At 26.2% G+C, this 25,779-nt stretch overlaps 1 protein-coding gene across 3 annotated transcripts; it reads left to right on the forward strand.

Annotated features, from left to right (window-relative positions):
- The first annotated feature begins 2,696 nt into the window (after positions 1–2,696).
- Positions 2,697–25,380, forward strand: TBPH (TAR DNA-binding protein-43 homolog). 3 transcript variants are annotated; one of them, XM_015322684.2, is made up of 4 exons: positions 2,697–3,381; positions 5,038–5,207; positions 5,618–5,758; positions 9,895–10,741. In XM_015322684.2, the coding sequence occupies exons 1-4, from the start codon at positions 3,144–3,146 to the stop codon at positions 10,735–10,737; spliced, it is 1,392 nt and encodes a 463-aa protein (XP_015178170.1). In that variant the 5' UTR covers positions 2,697–3,143; the 3' UTR covers positions 10,738–10,741. The 3 variants fall into 3 exon arrangements, with proteins under 3 accessions (XP_015178170.1, XP_015178171.1, XP_015178169.1); XM_015322685.2 differs by lacking the exon at positions 9,895–10,741 and adding an exon at positions 13,919–25,380 and having other exon boundaries at positions 2,704–3,381; positions 5,080–5,207; XM_015322683.2 differs by lacking the exon at positions 9,895–10,741 and adding an exon at positions 13,919–25,380 and having other exon boundaries at positions 2,708–3,381.
- The last annotated feature ends 399 nt before the right edge of the window (positions 25,381–25,779 follow it).

Consider the following 25,779-nt stretch of genomic DNA (forward strand, 5'->3'; position numbering starts at 1 on the left):
AGAAAAGATAGCTGCTGATGAACAGACAGTGTCTACTTTCAAGTGTCATGTACCTGCACAAGCTCCTGTTGAAGAAAAGATAGCTGCTGATGAACAGACAGCGTCTACTTCCAAGTGTCATGTACCTGCACAAGCTCCTGTTGAAGAAAAGTCAACCTCTGAAAATTATTTAGTACTTGATACTGACGAAGATTTGAGTCCGTCATCCTCGCATGCGTCTCTTGTAAATCTGTCAACTTCTGATTCTGAGAAAAATCAATATGCACCTAAATCATCTCCAATCATAAATTCACGTAGATTATTTCCTCTTCAAGAATTAAAAAATTAAAATTCTATTCGGGCGAAGTAACGGAAAATATTAGGAAGCAAAAAAAAAAGCATTTAAATGAAATTCAAATCGAGAACGAAGTGATTGATTCTTTGACCTTCGATACGCCTTTTGTCACTTTCAAAAATTGTGAAAATAAACAGATTATAATAAATTATAACATATACAACTCTCATAATCAAGAAAATAATTAAATTTATATGTAATAATCTATTTATGTTTGTAATATTTAACTAAACAAAAATCTTTAGAACTTGTAAAAATAAATAAAATATACAATTTATGATACAACACATGTTATCATTAAAATCATTAATTATATATCCGACAATTTTTTTTATATAAATATGTTATTACTTATGTAATAGTTAATAGAAAAAAATAGCATTCAGTTAAATCATTAGGGATAGAAGTAAAAAATTCTCTCTGTGATCATTCAGAGTTACGGAGGATAAATACCAGGAGTCCGAACGTAATGTTGAAAGAATGGTATCAATTTAGGGGACAAGATATTTTGCCGGTAGGGCACGTTGCTTTTCACAGAGTACTCGTTTAAATACTTACGCGGGAAATCTTGTTGCTATTGACAGCTCTGAAAAAAATATTTTAAGAAACGTGGAATTAATATTATTTAAAAACTACACAAATGTAATAATCAATTATTTGTTAACATAAAATTTTTAATATTATTTTGAGGTTATTCACTTTTGGTGCTTTGAATAAAGCCACTTTTCCTAAATTTTCTCACTTGCCTTTCGGCCACTAAGGCAACCATAAACGGCACAACACTTTCCCATTTTTTAATAAAAATAATTCTAAAAAAATAATATAATATTTTATATTTAATTTACGTGTAATAATAATAATAGTAACGGTACGCTCTGAATACTTGCGCAGCTAGTGGCAAAAAAGAGAACTATGATCTGGGTCAAGAAATGACTACCACAAAAAATGTGAAAAATCCTATATCGTTCGGACTCCTGGTATCTATCCTCTGTGTATTATTAGTTCGCATGAGCTAAAAAATTGAAGCATGCGCACTAATTTATTAAAATATTCCTAAGGTTAAGAAACTAGTTCGCGTGCGCACTAATTTATTACAACATTCAAGCGAGAGGGAATGTGGCACTTTCGCCTCTGAAAACAGGGTGCAAAAGCGAACTTTCGATCCATGTGTGAAAAAAAACTGTTTCATCGTCTTACCGTTAAATCTGTCAAAATAAAATAACGAAAAAATTCAAAAACTAACTAATAATTAAAATATTAGAAACAATAAAAATAAAAGTAAAATAAAATAAAACTTTGCTATAATGAAGATTTTAAAAAAATAATCGATATCGGTCAATATCGAAATGAAAGCAGTTCAATAATTGGTTGTACTTAACCGATTCGATTAATGATTGGTAACTCGTCAGCCAATGAGAAGCGTTTTCGTCTTACCGTTAAAAGTATAAAAAAAATATGAAACAACGAAAAAGAAAATCTACAATTTAATAATTACAAATGAAAAATAAAACCTAAAACAAATTATACAAATAAGAATATTAAACGAAATATTATAATCGATATATAAAAAAAATATCGATATATTGAATACTCGAAAGTAAAATAACACGATAATTAGTGTACGTTAGAGACCTTATAGGAGGGACGCGCCATGTAGATTGCAAGGCTGAAAATGTGGGGGGACTGCTTCCTATTGCATTGCGCAGCCATGTTTATCTTTAGGATATTATTATTATTAACGGCTGTGGTTAGTTTAAGTTTAGAATACTTATAGTTTTTATTGTGATATTTATGTTTAATTGTTTTTTTTTTTTAGTAGTTTTCTATAAGTGTTGGTTTAATTTACTCATTTAATAATTACAAGTATAAATGTACAAACCTAATCAATAACTTATCGTTTGTTTACATACTAATTGCCTTTTATCAAATCAAACTTAACTGAATCTTTCTTATTGAATTTATAATAATTTTTTTGTGTAACCTATTCTATTTTAATATAAATTTTTAATTATCATTTAATACAGTTCATTTTTTTTTCTGTATTTGATGCAATTCATTATTTCATAATTATTTCAATGTTTGAATATTTCGCGCGCAATCACGTGACTACACCAGTTCCTGTCCCCCAGCAATGTACATGGCGCGTCCCTCCTATAGGCTCTATAGTGTACGTAAATAATTCGATATATCATCGATAGTGCATTAGCCAATAAGAAGAGGCGTCGCATTGGAATGTTTAAACTCGAAATGTTGTTCAACCAATGAGAGAATAAAGCAATAAAGCGAGGTATAGTGGGAAATGTTGGTTGTCGAAGTGGTGGGGACAGAAGAGAGGAAAACGATGATCGTAGTTGAGAGAAAGAGGTGCGGTGTTGCGTGATTGACTGCGAATCGGATGAACGTGTGTGTTTGTTGTGTTGTACGAGTTTTTTTACCCTGCTTTTTGGAAGAATAGAGAGAAAAAAAGAGCGAAAAATAAATAAATATAATAATAATAATAATAATAATAATAATTAATAACAACAAGAGTAAAGTAACAGTAAAGTAACATTAATAACGATAACGGTATAACGCTAATAATAATAATAATAATAATAGTAATAATAACAATAATATAATAACAGTAACAAAAAGAGGAAAAAGACGACGACGACGAAGACGACGAAGACGACGACTGCAACGACTAAGACGCAAGCAAGCAAGCTATCGAGCAAGCAAGCAAGCAAATAGAATAAAAAAAATATAATTAAATAAAAAATAGGCGGTGAGTGTGTTTTAAGAAAGAAAGTAAGAAAAAAAAGAAACAAATATGACGTCCTACATCCAAGTTGCTGAAGATGAGGGAGAAGAACCGATAGAGTTGCCTACCGAAGACGATAGCACGCTTTTATTGACCACCCTGTCTGCTCAATTTCCCGGGACGTGTGGCCTTAAATATCGCAATCCAGAATCCCGGACGATGCGTGGTGTACGACTCGTTGAGGGCCGACTTCATCCACCTGAAAATGGTTGGGGCAAGGCGGTCTATTTCTGTGTATTTCCTAAAGGTGTGTATCACATCAGTAAACTCTATCTATATGTATGTATGTATGGATAATGGATGTATGATGTATAGTACGACTGCGTATATATAGGTATGATGTATGTATGAAGTACGTGTGTGTCTGTGGCGTTAGAGGTGGTTTTAAGATACGCGATGCTTCTTCCCCCCACCCCTATACCGTTTGGCGGTGATGGCGTATATATCGTATCGTATAACCGTAGATGAACTGAATTTTTTCAAATATAAAAGCTAAAGATATTTTATCCTTTTTTTATCTTTTATTTTCTTTTCTCGATTTGCCACATTTCGACCAATACATGACCTTCCTTACATTTCTAATCAATTTTCTACTATTCTACTACTTCTTCGTTTTCTTTTTCAATATGTATGTATATAGATATATATATATATATATATATATATATATATATATATATATATATATATATATATATATATTGAATTTGTATAGATACATATTTTGTCAATTATCTTATCTATTCTGAGAATTAATATTTCTTTTGAATATATTTATTTGTTATATATACTTTCACGTATATTTTCGTATATATTCGTATATATTCGTACATATTCGTATATACTCGTATAAGTCGTATACATTCGTATATATCCGTACATACTCGTATATAATCGTACATATTCGTATTAATTTTTTACTTTACGATTTATCTATTATTTTTTATTTATTTATTTTTTTTTAAATTATCTTTGTAATCTTACGTATTATCTATTTAAAAATTAATTTTATTTTTTGTTTTTAAAGAGAGATTTTCATTTTTAACTTTCTTCTTTACGTTTAGATTAATTGTTTTTCTTTTGTAAAATCAAATACTATAATAATGTTTAATTGTTTAAATAATTTATGATTCTAACGCGTGATTATTAGTTATCTTGAAGGGAAAGTTTTCTTTTATGTAATTTATCTATTTTTATTTCCGGAAGAATAAACTTAATGTATATTTAATGTATCATTAAAAATGAAATTTTGAAATATGTAATAAAAGGTTATGTTTATCATGCTTTCAGTTTTTATTATAATATCTAAATGATAACTGTTAGCTATTATCTAGATAAATGAGAATCATAATAATATAAAGATAATATATTTAACTATGATAACAATTTCGATTTTCTATCAATTGTTATAAAAATAAAATTCATTAATTTTGTTTTTAAAAAATCGCCATGTTTTAAAGTTGAATATTGAATAACATAATAGAATTCTGGTACAGAAAAGATTAAAGAACATTCGTACCAGTGTTTTCCAAACTACAATAAAAATAAAAAAAAAAGAAAGAATAAAAATATCAGCTTAAAAAAAACATCCTGTTTCATTAAAACTAACAAACAATTGCATTAATACATTTATCTTTTTTTTTTTTTAAATAATATTTAATCATATAACCAGGTATAATATATAACATTATTGATTAGTTATTATTATTCTTGGTGTTATAATAAATTTTTCTTAGCTTTTTTAGCTTCTTGATCATGCAACTGTATATCGTCCTTGGCCACTTGAAACCTAGACTGTACTATTCAACAGTTTGGTTAACACTGGTCTATGAGAGAGATTGTTAACAAAGCATAGCGATAGAAAACTAACCTATAGAAGTAAATGTTTGTGACATCTTTTCAGAAAATAAGCGTAAATCTGATGACCATTTGGAAAATTCCACAGCTAAGACAAAGAGAATGGAAACAAAGTTACGTTGTACAGACTTGATCGTCTTGGGCTTACCATGGAAAACAACCGAGCAGAACTTGAGGGAATACTTTGAAGCATTTGGTGAAGTTCTAATGGCACAAGTAAGTTACATATATATATATATATAATAACAATTGTTTATTAAATTCATATATTTAATTAATTTAAATAATTAGAAAAGATAAAAGTTTCATTCATTAAGCTTTTGATTTAATTGACTATGATTTGTCGACTGCTGTCGACACCGACCAATGTGATCTTCGACACAAAATGTTATGCTAACTTATTAGGAACTATCATAATATTTAATATATTAATTATTATTATTTTATTTTCTTTATTTTGTAAATAATAATTATTTATTTTAATTTAAAAAACATTTACAATTTTTTCTTATATCAGTATCATTTTGTGTGTCAGTGTCATTTTTTATATCGGTGTCATTATGTATGTCGGTGTCACTTTTTATATTGGTATAACAAAAATAATTAATTAATCCATTGCGTGTTAGGTTAAGAAGGATGCTAAATCTGGTCAAAGCAAAGGATTTGGATTTATACGATTTGCGAGTTATGAATCGCAGTTAAGATGTCTTGCTCAACGACACATGATTGATGGAAGGTGGTGCGATGTCAAGGTTCCCAATAGTAAGGTAAGAACAATAATAAAAGTTTAATAACACTTATTCTTATTATTATTCTATTTATTCTTAACATTTTTATTAAATATTAGTCATTATTCAATATTATTTCAATATAAACTGCCGTAAAAGCTGTAAGTGCCCATATATAGATAAATAAATAATTTATACAAATGTTTACTTAGCCCTGTACATATATTATTATTATTAATATATATATATATATATACTTTGTTTTATTTCATTTTAATATTAATTATTATTTATATATATATATATGTATGTATAAATATATACTTTTTGTATATGTAATATTTCAATAATACTTTTAACATATGTAATTTTAAACGCATGCATTTGAAATAAATGCAATGCGATATTTTATAAATTCTAAAGACGATTTCACCAAATCTAGGGAAATATTTCTAGTTTATTATTTATTCCCCATTTTTGTTTTGTTTTGATAAAAATATTCATTTTTATACTAATATATCTTTATCTTTATATTATATATACATATGTATATATATATGTATATATATGTACAGGTATAAGACTATGTACAAGTAAATCGCTGCAAAATAATAAAATAAAAAAAAAGAAAAAGGAATGAACGTCGGAAAAGATAAAAAAAAAAAAAAAAAAACCAAACTTACAGAGGCACAATTTACTTTAGTAGTACTCGAACGAGGTTATGTCTTACGTATACGTATATTTGTATAAAAAAAAAAAAAAAAAAAATACACAAATATACAGATATGTGTATACGTATGCACGTATATATTTCAATGATAATATATATATTTATATAATATGTGTGTGTGTGTATTCGTGTATTAACAACACACAACGTTAATAATAATACACGTATATATACACATATATATCTCTGTGTGTCTTATTCTTATGTGTATAATAATACAATATATATATATACACTATAAAACGTGTGTATATTAAAAAAAAAAAAAAAAAAATTATACACACACTTGATATACATATATATATATGGTGCAAATAGATGAATGCGTGAAACTTTATTCATATGTGGTGGGTGGTGTGTGTGTGTGTGTGAGAGAGAGATACTCGTTGGTTGATGATGATGATGATGATGATTCGTTGGGTACGCAGCAATATTAGAAAAACAAATATACAAACTACCAAATCTTTAAAAAAAATCTTTTTTTTTTTCTTTTGCAGTTTATACTCTCTCACTATATTGCAAAGAAGTAAATATGTGTTTATAAAATATTATTTAATATGAATGAATTATTCGTCGAGAGTGAGGAGAATGACGTTTACACGAATATCATCGATTATTTTATTTATTTTTTTTTTTTTTTTTTACCAGCTGCATGTCTTTTTTTTTTTTTTTTTTTTCTTTCTCTTTTTCAGTGATGAACACATGTGAAAATTTAGTTTGATGTTTCTCTATGAGGAGCTGCTAATTTTATAATGAGTAAATGCGTAATGTATGATTTTTTGTTGTACAAGTGTGTGTTGGATGTGTATATTGTGAAACTGATGAATGTTTTTAGCCGAGCGAGTAAAGAGAGAGAGAGAGAGAGAGAGAGAAAGGAAGACAGAGAAAGAGAGGAAGAGAGAGAGGGAGGGAGAGGAAGAGAGAGCGAAAGAAAGATAGATAGATAGATCATGTTGAAGAATTTTTATGGGATATTCGTTTGTTTTTATTTGTATATGAAAATAATAATACAATATTGAAGTATGCTTTTGACACCAATTTAATTAAAAGAAAAGAAATTAATAAAAAAAAAAAAAAAAAAAAAAATTGAAATGATAGCGTGAAAATATTTATTAGGGAATGTTTTTGAGATCAAACAGAAGTTGTTCATGTTTTTTTTTTTTTTTTTTTTTTAAACCTTGGATGTATGGTTTTGTTTTTTTTTTTAATTATATGCATTCATTTCCGGATCATATCGGTTTATTTATATCGATTAAACATTAAATATTTGTATATTATTAGATAGTAATAGTTATTCTTTTTCTTTTTTTTTTTTTGTTCTCTTTTTAAGAAACTTTTATTTAGTTTTAGGTTAGGATTTTTTTTTTAATCCAGGTATTTTTTTTTTAATTTTTTAAAAAACAGAAAAAAGATAAAACTTGTTAGTTTGAAAGAGAATTATAATAGTTTTATTAATTTTTAGTATAATTAATAATTATTTATAATTAGTAGTTATGTTAATAATTTTTTTTTTATTTTTTTATTTTTTTAATTTTTTAAAGAATTAAACTTGTTAGTTTGAAAGAGAATTATAATAGTTTTATTAATTTTTAGTATAATTAATAATTATTTATAATTAGTAGTTATGTTAATAATTTTTATTTTTATTTTTTTTTATTTTTTTAATTTTTTTTTTTTTAAGAATAAAACTCGTTAGTTTGGAAGAGAATTATAATAGTTTTATTAATTTTTAGTATAATTGATAATTATTTAAAATTAATAGTTATATTAATAATTTTTATTTTTTTTTTTATTTTTTTAATTTTTTTTTTTTTTTAAGAATAAAACTCGTTAGTTTGAAAGAGAATTATAATAGTTTTATTAATTTTTAGTATAATATAAGAATTATTTAAAATTAATAGTTATATAAAATTTTTTTTTATTTTTTTTTTATTTTTATTTTTTTTAAATAAAATTCCACCGTTTAAGAGAGAATAAATAGTTTTATTAATTTTTAGTATAATCACAATAATTATTTAGAATTAGAAAGTTATTTGAATTATTAGAAATTAAAAATTATTAGAATTAGAAATAGTTACATTATTGTTTTTTTTTTTTTTTTTTTAATATTTTTTTTTTTTTTAATTTTATTTTATTTTTTTTTAAAGGATAAAATTCGTCACAGTTAGAAAGAGATTTAATAGGTTTTTATTGATTCTCTTAGTTTAATTAATAATTATTTAGAATTAATAGTTGCATTAATAGTGTTTGTTTTTTTTTATTTATTTTTTTTTTTATTTTTTTAAGAATGAAATTCTACCGTTTAAAAAGAGAATATTATCAATGAGTGCATCAAAACATTTTCAACAAAAAAAAAAAATAAAAGAAAGATTTTGAATAAAAAAAAAAAAAAAAAAACACAAAAAAACAATAGTATGTAAAGTGTGTTAAAAGCTGAAAGATGATGAGATTATTAAAAATGATACGATATAAAACTTGTTTGCATGGGCGTTTAAAATGTATGACTTTTTTTTTTTTTTGAAGTACGAGTAATATTGTAATGAGTATGACATCTCTGTTGGTGTGACAGTGTGCATGAGTGAAAAAGAAGAAACATTTTTTATCCACATATTTATGTACAAGATTTATAGTATTTCTTCTAATATCCTCTAATAATCTATTTCAATTATTTATTTATTTCATTTTATCGGTTAACTTTCTCTTCATAATAGTATGATTATTATTTTATTTTAACGACAATATATTAATAATTATTATTATTATAATAATAATTTAAAAGAATAAAAAATACAGTAAATTTATTTTGTTAGTCTGCAAACAATAAAAAAATATATATATATATATATGCGTTTGGGGTGTTCGTTTCGTGTATTATATAATTTTTTACAAAAAAAAAAAATAATAATTTCTGTAGTATGATTTCAAAAAAAAAAAAAAAAAAAAAAAAACTAATAGTGGAAGAGCATTTTAAAGAGCTCATCAAAAGAATAGAAAAAATATATTAATAAAACAAGTTCGTATAAAATAGAGCGACATTTAATTATAATTTTAATGTAATAATATTCATCATGAGAATTATTATAAATATTCGGAGATGTAACCAACAACCATAAATACTCGTTCAAATATAATAAATTGTTTCGTGATATCCGAAATCATTGTGAGATTGATAGTGTGCAATTACTTTGTTTGATAGAATGTTATTATAAAACTGAGTCATACATTATATTAAAAAAAAAAAATAATAATAATAATAAATAAATAAATAAAAAGTATGTGGAATGAATTATAAAAGAAAACAAAAAAAAATATTCAACACAACGTTTTTTCAAAAGTTGCTGCTGCGATAGATAGATAGAGTATGATGAGAGTGCGTATGTGTGTGTGTCAAAATTAACAGATAAAATAGTATGTTATTGTCGTGGGCTGGTGTGTCTGGTTGCAGAATATTGATGGATTAATGATGGCTCGTCAGTATGATACGAGCAAACACAATGAATGCTACCGACCTATTCCGGTTCATACGCCAAGTAGTCGACGGATACCTGTGGCTAAAACATACGTGAATGTGAATTCATCAGATACAGCAAGTATGCCGAGATATGATTCAGAATATGATTATAAAACAACGCATTATCCCTCATACCCACCTAATTATCCCTACGATGATAGTAAATATAAATATGAAGGACAAAGTTATAATAACGCATATGAAAAAGCTAATTATTCAAGTTACGAGGATCAAGGATACGATAATAGAAATTATATGGTACCCCATGCAACTACACCTAATTCAACATATCCCTCAGATGCTGAATATTCTAGATATCCTAATTATGAAGGTCGTGCAACTTATGCAATCATGGAAACTTCAGATTATGCCGAGAAAGGCAGATACAATTATGGATATGATAGAAGTTATTACGATTCAGATGGTAGATATGTTTCTGGTGATTGTAGATATCCACCATCATCGGATTTACGTTATTCAGAAGTAAGACATGGAGAAAGTAGAAGTGTTCCTGAAAATCGAGAAACCGATTGTAGATATACCGTTGATAATCAACGTGACATTGACAGAAGGTATACTGTCGATGGTAGAGAATCTGACAGCAGATATCCTATCGAGAACAGAGAAGTTGATAGCAGATATCCCGTCGATGGCAGAGAAGTGGATGGCAGATTTGCAGATACCGCAAGATATCCAACTAAAGAAAATTACTACGACCGTTATTATAAGCACCGACCATCGAGGGATCATCACGTTTCGGATATGTCAAGATACTGATGAGTTTTGTTAATAAACCGTAAATACAATTAAGTCATGGTTCAATGGGAATATATACATAATAATTAATTTACAATTAAATAAGTAAATTCAATTATATTTCTTTTTTATTTTTTTCTCTCTCTCTCTCTCTCTCTCTTACTCTCTCATGTTCTCTCTCTCTCTTTTTTTTCTCTCTTTTACGTGAAGAATGATATATATATATATATATATATATATATATATATATATATATACCGATAATATTATAATTATATAATAAGAGTGACAATTATTATAAACCGAAACTAAATTACACAACACAATGTTATTCTTCGATGTTATTATGGTTCAATTTTGAATATTTTTATCTCCAGCAATGTCATATATATTAACCCTTTGCACTCGAGTGGCGCCAATACGGCGCCCGGCTGATTTAAGTGTGACAACTCGAAAGGCGCCGATACGGCGCCCAGCGGTTAATTTCAAGTCTTTCGTTAACTCTATCTGCTTATTAGAAAATATTTCTTTTAAGATAATACTTAAAGGGTTGACAAGGTATTGTAAGATTTGTTCTAATCGTAATACACCTGAGGGTAGACCGGAAGTAACATATTATTGTGATATATGTGTCCTGACAAACACCAGGGGTGCATCTTTGGGAATTGTTTTATGAAATATCATACAAAAATTAATGATAGTGTATAATATTTCTCAAATTTGATATATAAATAAATAAATTTGGTGAAATTTGATTATTTGTATATACATTTGTTTGTTTATAAATGGATTTTGAAGTTCATGTAAAAATGTTTCCCTAATTTGGGCATGAAATCGTTTCGAGTTTGCTGGGTTAACGAAAAGGGTTTCGAGTGCAAAGGGTTAATAATATGTATATTAGGGTGGGTCAAAAAATTCAATTATTTTTTTTTTTACAAGTGACAAGGAAAAATGGGTTGCTAGACACTTTAAAAAAATTCTCACCAATTATGAGCTCTTAATTTTAATAGGAAGATCCTTCGCATCGCAGTTTTTTATTTTTTCTCAAAAGAAAAAAAATATTCAGAGACAAAAATCAGTACACATGAAAGTTTGATGATGAATATCTTTTGAACGTTTAATTTAATCGCCAAAACATAAGACACCATTTTTGTAGAGCAGTTAATTTGCTACAAAAATTTTTATTGTTCACTTTTTAATAGTCATTTATTGTCGAGTTATAAAATTCATAAACAAAAATGGAATTTGTCTAAAAATCATCAAATTTAAATCTACAGAGTATCATTCAAATGGTGAGGTTTACGGAAAAAATATAAGATACCTTTTTTGTAGAGCATTAAATTTCCTACAAAATTCGTCTAGAACATTTTTCTGTACAATCAATAAATAATGAGGTATGAATTTTAATCTATTAGACTGAAAAAAAAAAGAAAAAACTGCGATGCGGAGGATCTTCCTATTAAAATTAAGAGCTCATATTTGGTGAGAATTTTTTTTAAGGTGTCTAGCAACCCATTTTTCTGTGGCACTTGGAAAAAAAAAAAAAGTCATTTTTTTTGACCCACCCTAAATATATATATATATTTGCTTATTTTATATTAATATGAATATTATTTATGTTTTTTCGATTGTTATTATTATCATTGGCATGAAATTTAATGTGCTCTTTTTTTTTCTTTTTTTTTTTAATTATTATTGTTTCTTTTTTTTTTTTTTTTGAACGATGTAAATATCTTGCTTACTCTTCGATTATTGTTCTGAAATACGATGTGTACACTATATACATATTGTTAATATTTCTAAATGTATATTTAATTTTTATTTATTTTTGATTTGTAAATCTGCAATAGTTTGAATGAAAGATTAAATTGAAATGAATTTTTTATGTTGATATAAAATTGAAAAATTGAAAAGAACAGTTTTATAAATGAATGAAAGTTTTATATGCAAAAAATATATTCTCATTGATCCTATGATCTTTGATAAAAGAAAAAAAAACAAAATTAAAGTAAAGAGTAAAGAAAAAAAAAAAAAAGAAAGAAAGAAAAAGAAAAAAGTTAGGAATATTTTTTAACGAGACTAGTTTTTTAAATGCTTTCAGTCATCTCTCAACAATAATATTTTTTATTTTTGTCATATATATATACATTTATATATATATATATATATATATATATATATGATTCGTAATTAAGATTATTAATGTAACATAGCATGAGATTCAACATTTTACATTTCAAAAAACAAAAAAAATTAGTAAAAAAAAAAAAAAAAAAAAGAAAAGAAAAAAAAAAGAGACAAAAAAAATTCTATACATAAACAACACAAAAAAAAAAAACAAAATAATATTTGTGTACAAAATTTTATGCATGAATAATTATAATTATTTACAAGGTTAAATCTAAATAGTATCTGAAGTTAATAGAGAAAAAGAGAAAAGAAAAGAAAAGAAAAGAATAGTAAAAAAAGAATTAAATTAATGCAGGGATATTTAAATGTAAAAAAAAAAAAAAAAAGAAAAAAAAATCAATTGAGAATGGCAGTAAGAACAAAATACTTTTTTGAATTTTTAAAATGAGTTAAAAAAAAAAAAAAAAAACAAAACAAAAAAAATATCTGTTGTAAAATTTATACAAAACTTGTCGTTGGTGCAGATTAATCGATATATCAAAATATATTTTTTACAAAATAAATTCATTAATAACTACAATAATATTCTATATGTAAGAAATTGAATTGTAACATTGACAAAAAAAATAAGAGGTTAGGTTTGATGAAACGTTAAAAAACCAAAAACAAAATAATAGAAAATCATAAAGAATACCAAAAACCATAAATTGATTTCAAATAACAAATAATAATAACAATAAATAATATTAGGGGGATCAGACAGTAATGTCATTTTTATATTTTCATATTTTAATTAAAAACAATCCACACCATTATAAAATTTGCATAGCAGATGAACAAAACATTATTGATAACTTGATTAATTAATATAATATTTGATTAATAAATGAAATTTTTTTTTTATTAAAAAGTTGTTTGAATTTGAGGTTAGAAAGCGACATTACTATCTGGTCCACTTAGTATGTGTTTGAATAATAGTTTGAATGCGAATAATGTGCACCGTACGTAAGTTTTAGTGGATAAAAATGTGAATATGTTGTATATGATTGACTGATTGTGCGTTTGTGCGTAGGAGGGAATGATTCAGCAAGTACCCTGCAAGGTATTCGTGGGACGCTGTACAGAAGACCTTACTGCAGACGATCTACGCGACTATTTCTCCAAATTCGGTGAAGTTACGGACGTGTTCATCCCAAAACCTTTCCGCGCATTTTCTTTTGTGACTTTCTTAGACCCAGAAGTAGCACAATCTCTCTGTGGAGAAGACCACATTATAAAAGGAGTTTCCGTTCATGTTTCTAATGCAGCGCCAAAGTCAGACGGGATTAATAAAAATTTTAACAATCAAGTTAATTCAAATGTACGGGGTAGGGGAGCACCTGGACCGGTAGAGAACAATGTCCAGGGAAATTATCAGGGAAACAGGTATATGGGTCATTCGGGAAATAACATGGGCCCAAACGGTTGGAATAATCCAGGCAACCGAGGTAATTTGGATATGCCTAATCTCCAAGCGTTGGGTATAACCGGTCAAAACAATGGCGGAGGTGGTGGTGGTGGTTTATCAAACCCTCTCGCAATGGGTGGATTAAATTTATCCGCGTTACCGGTTAATCCTGCATTAGTAGCTGCCGCATTAAATCAAGCATCTTGGGGACTTATCGGTAATCTTCAGAATCAGGGAAACGATCAAGGATATTCAAATCAACCAGGGCCCCCAGGTCAACCGCCTTCAGGCAATAACAGTATCGGTAATAGCGGCAACTCTGGGTTTCTTAGTTGGATGAATCAAGGTGGGGGTGACGGTAATACAGGTAATCCTGGTACTGGAGGTCCTGGTCCAAATAATCCTAATGCTTCCCAGGGTGCTTGGCAAAATCATCCGGGTCAACGTGATCAAAAGTCAAATACATTTCTCAAATACGAGTAAACTTGGTCGGGACTCCGAGTCTACTCGTAAAAGGAGGGTCCGTTCCTTTAGTCCCGAAGTACTAACGTTAAAGAACAGTAAAGGTCAGGAAGTTAAGGGTACAAAGCAAACGATTTACAAAAAGAACCAAAGCTTTCAGTGACATTTCTCAAATGACAAACAAACAAAATGAAAGAAAGGAAGATAAAGAGGTGACTTTATTTGTATGATCGTGAGGACGTGTAATATGTGGTCAGTTTATATTAGAGCGAGTCGTATGATAGTTTCTAATCATTGCACGTCATTATTTCTCAAACAACTATATATATACATATATACATTATTATACTACATATATGTGTATATATATATATATATATATATTATGACCCTTTCACTCTTTTTCCAGCTTCAAAAATTAGCACAATAGCTTTCACGAATGATACGGCCTGCATGTATCTCTTACGGATAAGCTTTGATCATTTTTAAACGTGCAAACAAAAATAATATGTGTGGTCTTCTTTACGCGTGTGAATTTCAAATGAGTCGAGAGTTAAACATGAGAGAAAAAGAAAAAAAAAAGAATAAGTGCATTGATTGAGGAAAAATTCTAGATGATTGTGAAACATAAAAAAAAAACAAAAAATATAAGAAAACTTTTGTAAACGAGAGATATATGAGATTATGTAGTGTTTATTAACGTATATATGTGTCCTGAGGTTAACGTAAATGATCGATGCAGAATGTTTAAATGTATAATAAAAAGAAAAAAATAAGAAAAAGAAAAAAAAGGCAATGATAATATGAAATAAGTTAGTGGAACTTAATAATTATTCATTATATTTTAACTTACTGATGTATAACACACTAGTTCATCATTGAGTGATTATATATGTTATATATATATATATATAACATAACCTAATGATTTATGTGAAATAGTAAGTTCAATCCTCGCGTCGATGAATTATTATTATTATTATTTAAAACAACTTTTTTTTTCTTGTAAGGATTAATTGATTTGTTCATTTATTTATTTATTTTTTTTTTTGATACATTGTATATTATTTTCTAATTTGATCAGTGTAGTAAGACACAGAGAGAGAGGGGGAGAGAGAGAGAGAGAGAGAGAGAGAGACAAATATAAAAAATTAAATGGCGGGTCACCGCCAAACACGTTAAACGCGAGTTTTCTTTTTTCAATTTAATTTAATTTATATTAAACTACCATTAAGTTCCATCGATTTATAAATTACATTAATAATAATAATAATAATAATAATAATAAAAAAAAAACCATTAAAAAAATCTTATCGAGATGCTTTGAAAAAAAGATACTACTATCTACTACTTATTCTAATTACACCACAGCATATTAGATTTAAATGTCATTTTTGTCATAATTTTATATGTGACACCACCGTCGTGTTGAACAAAAACAAAAACAAAAACAAGAAAAGAAAGAAAGAAAAAAAAAGTTAACCTAACAAAAAATAATCATTCTTATCCAATTACACACATATATTTTTTATTAATTATCGTACAAGATTTAAAAAAAAAAAAAAAAAAAAAAAAAGGTGCGTTCGTGAATCTTCATCGGGTTTATATGTGTTGTTGTGTTGTGCGTTATTACTCGTATATACTTACACATATACATACATACATACATACATACATACATACATACATACATATATATACAAACGGAAAGGTATAACTTCCTTTTTTTGGGTATTGTTGTCATTCAATATTTTCATTAATTACACATACACAAACACACACAAATATATATATATACGACATATTTGAGCATAATTGTTAACTTGCATTGATCAAATACGATATTAAAAAAAAAAAAAATAAACAACAACAATGTGTAATATGATCCTTAAAATATTTGACACAAAGCAACAAAATTTACAGTAGACAAAAAAATATTTACGGTTAGAAAAGAAAAATGTTCGTTTTACTTGTAGTATTTTTTTTTCTTTTTTTTTTATTTATTTATATTTTTTCCTCTTTTTTTTTCTTTTTTTTTTTGTTTCTTCTCAAAAATAGAGATCGTCCAGAATTGCAAAGAAAAAAAAAATAATATTAATAATAATAATAATAATAAGAAGAAGAATAAGAAGAAATTCTATTAGAAAATAACTGTTTCTAAAGAAATAATAATAATAATAATAATAATAGTAAACTATTTACTTTAGGGGTGATTTTGAAAAGGATGAACGTTGGTAATTCAGGATTAGAAGTGCGTGTGAAAAAATGCCATCGGTTTTTTTTTACATTAATTTTTTTTTTCAATCTTTAGCACAACACACTAAGAAGAAAAAGAGAAAACAAAAACAAAAATACATAAAACACAATTATTAATGTGTGCGAGTATGATTAGTAGTATATATATATTTTATATTGGGTGTGAGGGTGGTGTGTCAAAATTATTGATTGATTGTGTGTGAAAGATGAAGGAAGAGCATTTGGATCGGTAGAAGATGACATATTTGTGTTTCAATTTTGAATGAGTTGAATAAAAATTCAAGAAATTTTTATATAATTCACAATTTTCTTCAAAAATCTTTGCACATTTTTTTCCTTTTTTTTTTCCAAAAAAAAAAAAAAAGAAAAAAGGAACACGAAGACATTGTATTGATTGTTTTTTTTATATTTTTCTTCAAAAGTTTACTTATTTGATAGGAGGTTATGTTTTTCATTTTGAAATGAGACAAATAAAAATTTAAGAATTTTTATATAATTCGCAATTTTCTGCAATGTTTTTTATATTTTTTTTTTTTTCAAAAGTTTACCTACTTGATAGGTTTTCCAATTAACGGAGTGTTTGTTTGTTTTTTTTTATTTTTTTTAAATTTTCAGATTAGAATTATGAAAAAAAAAATAAATAAAATCATTAAAATGGAATTTCACAATTCACAATTGTAGTCAATAACTTTAACATACAAAAAAAAAAAAAAGAAAACAAAGATAATGGCGCAAGAGAAAGTTTAGATGCAAAGAAAAAAATGGAAGAAAAAAGAAAAAGAAGGAAAGAAAGCAATTATATTTCATAACCTCTAACTGTAACAATTTATTAAAGTTAATTTAGATCTGCTATATTTCAGAATGCTAATTATCTTATGATTACATTGTCAAAAAAGAAAAAAGACCCCCTCCCCCCCAAAAAAAACAAAAATAATAAATGAATCCTTATACATCATCTTTCACTGTTGTTGTGTGCTATTTATTTGATGAATTAAAAAACATTTGATGTAGCAAAACATCAACCCCTTTTGTCAAACAAATATTAATATTAAGTCTTCACACTTCGTCAATGACTCATAGAGGAAGTGTGAGTCTTCAAATATGAGTACGCAAGGTGTTGTTTTTTGCTGTGCCATTGAGTGCTATTTATTTGATGAATTAAAAAGCATTTGATATAGCAAAATATCAATCCCTTTTGTCAAACAAATATTAATATTAAGTCTTCACACTTCGTCAATAACTCATAGAGGAAGTGTGAGTCTTCAAATATGAGTACGCAAGGTGTTGTTTTTTGCTGTGCCATTGAGTGCTATTTATTTGATGAATTAAAAAGCATTTGATGTAGCAAAATATCAACCTTTTCTGTAAAACAAATATAAATATTAAGTCTTCATACTTCTCCAATGACTCATTGAGGGAGTGTGAGTCTTCAAATATGAGTACACAAAGCGTTGTATTTTGCTATACAATTGAGTGCTATTTATTTGATGAATTAAAAAGCATTTGATATAGCAAAATATCAACCCCTTTTGCAGAACAAATATTAAGTCTTTGCACTTCTCCAATGAGTCATTGAGGGAGTGTGAGTCTTCAAATATGAGTACACAAAGCGTTGTATTTTGCTATACCATTGAGTGCTATTTATTTGATGAATTAAAAAGCATTTGATGTAGTAAAATATCAACCTTTTTTGTTAAACAAATATAAATATTAAGTCTTCATACTTCTCCAATGACTCGCTGAGGGAGTGTGAGTCTTTTCAAATATGAGTACGCAAGGTGTTGTTTTGCTACACCAGTGATTATAAGATAAAGAAAGTTATCTTCTATCTATTAATCCCTTTTTTTAAATATAATCACAAATACAAGATATTAAATCTATCACATTGCTTATCTTCGCTTTATCCCAAGCTTCGCAGCTTTGCGAAGAAAAAAGAAAAAAGAAAAAAGAAAAAAAAAAAGAAAAAACACTCAGTGTGTCTAAGTGTCTAAAGAAAGTTTAAAAGATTCCAACATAAAATTTTATTTACAAATTTCACTTTAATAATTCCAATTCAAAAATCACATAATTATAATATTTTTATTGATTTGTTGAATGAATCTCCTATCCGAATCGATGTTGTTTGTGTGTATGTCGCGATGAATGATTTTGTTCAATAAATGAAAGTTGTTTCAACTCTATGATATAATTATATAAACCAGCAGGCATGATGAAATTGTTAAGTGTATTTGACATGATTAAAAGAGAACAAACAAAGATTGTTTTTTTTTTATTTTTTTTTTTTAAATGGATGTTGTATTTAAAAAAAACAAAAATGTGAGACGATGAGTGTGCGGCGAGTTCTTTATAAAAAAAAAAAACAAAAAACAAAATACCATTGCAATTATATACATTTGAATGAATATGCACAGTCATTTGTGTGTTTGATATGTCTCATTTTTTGGCTGAAATGTTGTTGAGTGTTTTATATATAATTATTATGAGAGAGAGAGAGAAAGAGAGATAAAAAGAGAGAAAGAGAGAGTGAGAAAGAACGAAAGAGTAAAAGTAAAAGTAAGAGAGAGAGAGAGATAGAGAGAGAGAGAGAGAGATAGAGAGAGAGAGAGAGAGAGAGATAGATAGATAGATAGATAGGTGAAATTTGGTAAAACGTTAAAATAGAATGTAATTAATCGAAGTTATTAGATTTTTATTAATAATAATAATATATCTGTTGTAATAAGCCATATTTAAACATACGGAAGACTGTAGCAGAATGAAAAAAAAAAAACTCTTAAAAAAAAGTACACACACTATTAATCTTTGTGAATAATTTTCTAGTCTCTTTACAAATAATAATAATAATAATGCCTGATTATTTTTTTTTCTTTTTTTTTTTTTTCGTTTATTTCCATTTACATATCGCTTAAACGAGATATAATTTTTTCTTTTAGATAAATAATAGTAATAATAATAATAATATTAATATTAATAAATAAATATTAATAATAATAATAATAATAATAATAATAATGTGAGATTTGTCGAGAACACACACATTCAGCGAGAGATAAATTATAAATATTAATATTAGTGACAAATATTAATCCATCGAAATAGAGTTATTTCTTTATCTAGGGCATTATTATATTAATTATCGTTTGAAATATTTTTGTTGCTTTTCTAACCCCCCCAATCCCCACCCCCACCCCAAACCCATCTTATTATGATTATGATTTTATCAAGTGCATGATGATTCCGTAGATGAATTGTTTCTAGTGCAATGAATTCAAATATTTAGCGAGAAAGCATAAAACAAAAGTTGATCGATTATTATAATGAGAAACAAGCATGCCTTGAGAGTATTAATCCTTTGTACTCGAACGGCGCCGATACGGCGCCTGGCAGATTTAAGTGATAACTCGAGAGGCGCCGATACGGCGCCCAATAGCTGATTTCAAGTCTTTTGTTAACTCTATCTGCTTATTAGAAGATATTTCTTTTAAGATAATACTTAAAGGGTTGAAAAGGAACTGTAAGGTTTATTCTGATCGTAATACACTTAAAGATAGACCGGAAGTAACATATTATTGTGATATATGTGTCCTGATAAATACCTGAGGTGCATCTTTGAGAGTTGTTTTATGAAATATCATACAAAAATTAATTACAGTGTATAATGTTTCTCAAATTTGATGAAATTTGATTATTTGTATATACATTTGTTTGTTTATAAATGGATTTTAATGTACATGTAAAAATGTTTCCCTAATTTGGGCCTGAAATCGTCTCGAGTTTGTTGAGTTAGTGAAAATGGAAGGCCTCGAGTGCAAAGGGTTAACAAAAAATAAAATTTAAAAGAAAAGTATTAAAATCTAATACGATATGCACATTTTTTCATGATGTTTGTAAATAAACTGTAAAGAATATTGTAATATTGTAACACCGCATTTGATATTTTCATTCTTTAAGTAATTACGATGATAGAAATAATGAATATATAAAAATGTGTGTATGGGGTTTGTTGATTGTGTTAACAATGAAAGAGATTTATTTTCATTGAGTTTTTAGAAATAATTTGTTTACAAGCAATTTTTATGATTGGTACTCTTATTTTTACGGGGTATAATAAAGAAATGTATGTTTTGTATTTATGCTTTATTTTAGCCATTTTGAATTATTCGTTTTCTTGACTGATGATTGAAGTCAAACATTGTGGGTGTTTGATTCACAAAATGGATGGTTTATATTCATCCATTTTGAATTACTAGTTTTCTTGATTGATGACTAAAATAACACATTGTGGGTGTTTGATACACAAAATGGATGAGTTATTCATCCATTTTGAATTACTAGTTTTTTTGACCGACTACTGAAGTCAAATTGTGGGTGTTTGATTCACAAAATGGATGGTTTATATTCATCCATTTTGAATTACTAGTTTTCTTGATTGATGACTAAAATACAATTGTGGGTGTTTGATACACAAAATGGATGGGTCATTCATTTTCAAAAATAGAAACTGTGAACTGTTTATTTCATAGAGTTGGTCAAAAGTAACTCAAACTCAAATAAGAAGGACAAGAATATGTGTTTGTGGTATTCAAAAGATAAATATTTCAAATGAATTGTTACGATCAACAAACCCCTGGTAAAAATGGTGTTGAAAAAATCCCTTGTACGCTAAACTTTTTCAAATACTTCGTGCAATCTTTTTTCTTTCCCCCCCCCCCCCCCACCCGATTCATGAATTATCATCTTTTTGTTTTATTTCTTCGTGTAAGATAGTATTAAACTTAAAAACAAAAAAAAATTTCAATAATTATTATTCCAGCATCTCGTAACTGGCAACTATTACTTGAAATAAATAAAAGACAATGATAAATGATGAAGAGAGAAAGAAAGAAAGAAAGAAAGACAGAGAGAGAAAGAAAGAGAGAGAGAGAAAAAATAATAATAATCATAATATGATTGTGTATACCTTAAAAAAAAAAAAAAAGAAAAGATCAATATAAAAAAATGGGTTATGGTGTGTTTATGAGATTGAACTGCGTTCAAAATAAGAAGACTGAGCGACGTCTGTGTAAACAATATATAAAAATGGATGAAAAAATGAGAACTTTTTAATAATAATTTCTTGATATTTACTTTCAAAACCGTTCAATTCGAAACGGTGTATTCTACTGTTAGATAATATAATAAAATAAAATAAAATAAAATAAAGTAAAAGAAACAAAACTAGTTTTTAATTAATGAAGAAGAAAAAAATATTTGTATAAATTATGTAAACGGTTTCTCATTTGATTAACTTTTGTCGATCATTAATCGAATACACTACTCGAATAATATGAAAATGTATAATCATTGACTCTCTGTAATTTGAAATTTACAATTTAATTTATTCTATCATCATCATCGATTAATTAATTGTATCGAATAAAAATTAAATTTATTTGTTTGTTTTTGTTTTGTTTTCATGATAAAATGTTAAATTGATAAACACAATTTGTGGTCAGATTTATGAATATAATTAGGTGAACCGGAAGTTAATGTCGTTTCTATACACTTGTATATTTTAATATTTTAATTAAAAACACCGATTGTTTGTTGATAAGACGAATTAATTACATTACTGATTAATAAATGAAAAATTTGTTTAAAAAGTATAAGTTAATTGAGGTTAGAAAACAAACATTAATTAAATTAATAAAATATATTATAATAAATGAAATAAAGTAATTTGTGTTTAAAAGTTTGAATTTAAGGTTAGAAAGCGACATTAATTTACGGTTTACTATAATAATATAAAGTTATAGAGAGTTTTAAAAAGTATAATTACTCGTAGAAAGTATTTTCAAACATTTTTAGCATTGATGTTGATTCTTTCTTTTTGTCTGCTCAAAAATAAATTGTTTCATTTGAAATGAATGAATTTATATTGAACGGATTAAATAATTTGATGCCTGAAATGTTTGAAAACTAAATAAAAATGAACATTAATTGCCACTGAGAAGATTTCTTTTCAAATAATAATAATAATAATAATAATAATAATAATAATAATAATAATAATAATAATAATAATAATAATATTGTATTTAAAGTACAGACCGGTTAATAATTTCATGAGATAAAACAATTGTGAAAGAGAGAGAAATAGATAAATAACTAGATAGATAAAAACAGAGAGAGAGAGAGAGAGAGAGAGAGAAAATAAAAGAGAGTGTGTGTGTGTTGCAAAGAGTACGTTATTTATTATAATCGTGTGCAGAAAATTTAAACAAACAAAACAAAAAAAATAAGAAAACCGAAACCGTCTTTACTGATCCACAAAAAAAAAAAAAAAGAAAATTTTGTGGAAGTGTTTTCAAAATGAAATTAAATTCTTAAGATACTTCTCCTTTTTTGGGTATGTGGTAATAATAATAATATAATATTAATATTAATATTAATAATAATAATAATAATAATATTAATAATAATAATAATAATGTCATCTTTATACATCCTTTTCATTTAACGTTTAAAATTTTGTATCATCGACATCGATGTAAATATCGAGCACAAGAGATGAAAAAAAAAAATAAGTCAAGTGAAGAACTAAAAGGAAGATTCATTTTTTTTAAAATATATATATATATATCTTTCTTTTTAAAACATTATGAATCTTATATTTTATTCTTTTATTAATAATTCTGAATTTATTAAGACAAATGGTAAACAAAGTTTGCTCGTTAAATATGTCGACAACAAATAAATGTGGAATATTATTAATCATATATATATACTTTTACAATATATTTTTCTCATCGTGTTTATATCATAATATTATTTTTTTGATCTAATTAGTATGATTGGTTTTTGAATTGAATTGAATTGAATTAATGAAAAGAAGAATTGTCATTGACAAGTGTTGTCTCTTTTTGTATTATCAAATCATAGTAATTCATATATATACATATATATAAACATATTTTCTGAATTTAATTAACATCAATTGTATTAAAAAAACAAACAATTACATTTATATAATTATTATTAATTATAAAGAAAGATCCTAACCTTTTTTTACAATTAATTTTTGTTAAATTGAATGAGACACTGCGACTTAAATTTGAGTCGAGTAGTTGGCATCTTAATATAATTCATATTTATAAACAGGTTTTCTAAATTTGATTAACATACATTGTATTAAAAATTTGCATTTGTATAATTATTATTATTAATTGTAAAGAAAGATCCTGAGTGTGATTTTTTATTACAATTGATTTCTATTGAATCAAATGAGATACTCAGTGACTAAAATTTGAGTCGAGTAGTTGGCATCATAAACATGTTTTCTAAATTTGATTAACATTCATTGTATTAAAAAAAAAATCACATGTATATAATTATTATTATTAATTGTAATGAAAGATACTGATCTATTTTTACAATTGATTTCTATTGAATCAAATGAGATACTCAGTGACTAAAATTTGAGTCGAGTAGTTGGCATCATAAACATGTTTTCTAAATTTGATTAACATAAATTGTATTAAAAAAAAATCACATGTATATAATTATTATTATTAATTGTAATTAAAGGTACTGATCTATTTTTACAATTGATTTCTATTGAATCAAATGAGACACTCTGTGACTACAATTTGAATCGAGTAGTTGGCATCATAAACATGTTTTCTAAATCTAATTAACATAAATTGTATTAAAAAATTACATTTATATAATTATTGTTATTAATTGTAGATAAAGATACTGATCTTTTATTACAATTGATTTCTGTTGAATCAAATGAGACACTCTGTGACTAAAATTTGAGTCGAGTAGTTGGCATAATAAACATGTTTTATAAATGTAATTAACATTCATTGTATTAAAAAAACAAAAAACAAACAAACAATTACATTTGTATAAAATTATAATTAATTGTAAAGAAAGATCCTGATCTTTTATTACAATTGATTTTATTTTTTTGAATCAAATGAGACACTGTGACTAAAATTTTAATCACTGACACACACACATAACAATTCTTCTTTTCTAAATTAATCTAAGTTCTAATATTTATAGGAAAATAAAATGTTTGTAATAAGAATAATAACAACAGGAACAAGTAAAGAAAAAAAAGAAAAAAAAAAAGAAATAATCACAAAAATTACAGGTGAAAACTGTGGATCAACCAAAAAGTTGTCTGCGATCTGTCTCTCCTATATGTATGAAAATATTTCCTTCACTAAAATTTTATTTTTCTAGGACCATTACAGATCCCGAAGTGAATTACACAAATCAAACTCAATGTGATTTTTTATCGTAGAATTTCCCCTTATTGTTTCTCTTAAATATTATTTAATTAAAAAAAAAAAAAAACAAACAAACAAACAAACAAACCTTTTTGAAAACAACATGTTGTTTACAAATTTGTGAGTTTTTAACGATTGAGATTCCAGCTGTACCATTAAAAAAACAAAAAAAAAAAAACAAAAGAAATGAAAGAAAAAAAAAGGGTGAGGGAGAGAGAGAGAGAGAAAGAAAGGAAGAAAGAAAGAAAGTAAGAAAGAAAGTAAGAGAGCGAGAGAGAGAGAAAGAGCGAAAGGAAGGGAGAGAGCGAAAGAGAGGTGAGAGAAGTGAGAGAGAAAGAAAGAAAGAAAGTGAAGAAAGAAAGGATTTATTTATATATATAAAAAAAAATATATATATATATATATGAGAAAGAAGTTTATATGAAAAAAAAAATACTTGGATGTGCTGCACCAGTTCGAGAGAAGTTGGTATTAGACGATTGAGAG

The sequence above is a fragment of the Polistes dominula genome, unplaced genomic scaffold (assembly GCF_049000335.1).
Source record: "Polistes dominula isolate Pdom_NZ unplaced genomic scaffold, Pdom_raw_medaka contig_75, whole genome shotgun sequence".
NCBI classification, from domain to species: Eukaryota; Metazoa; Arthropoda; class Insecta; order Hymenoptera; family Vespidae; genus Polistes; species Polistes dominula.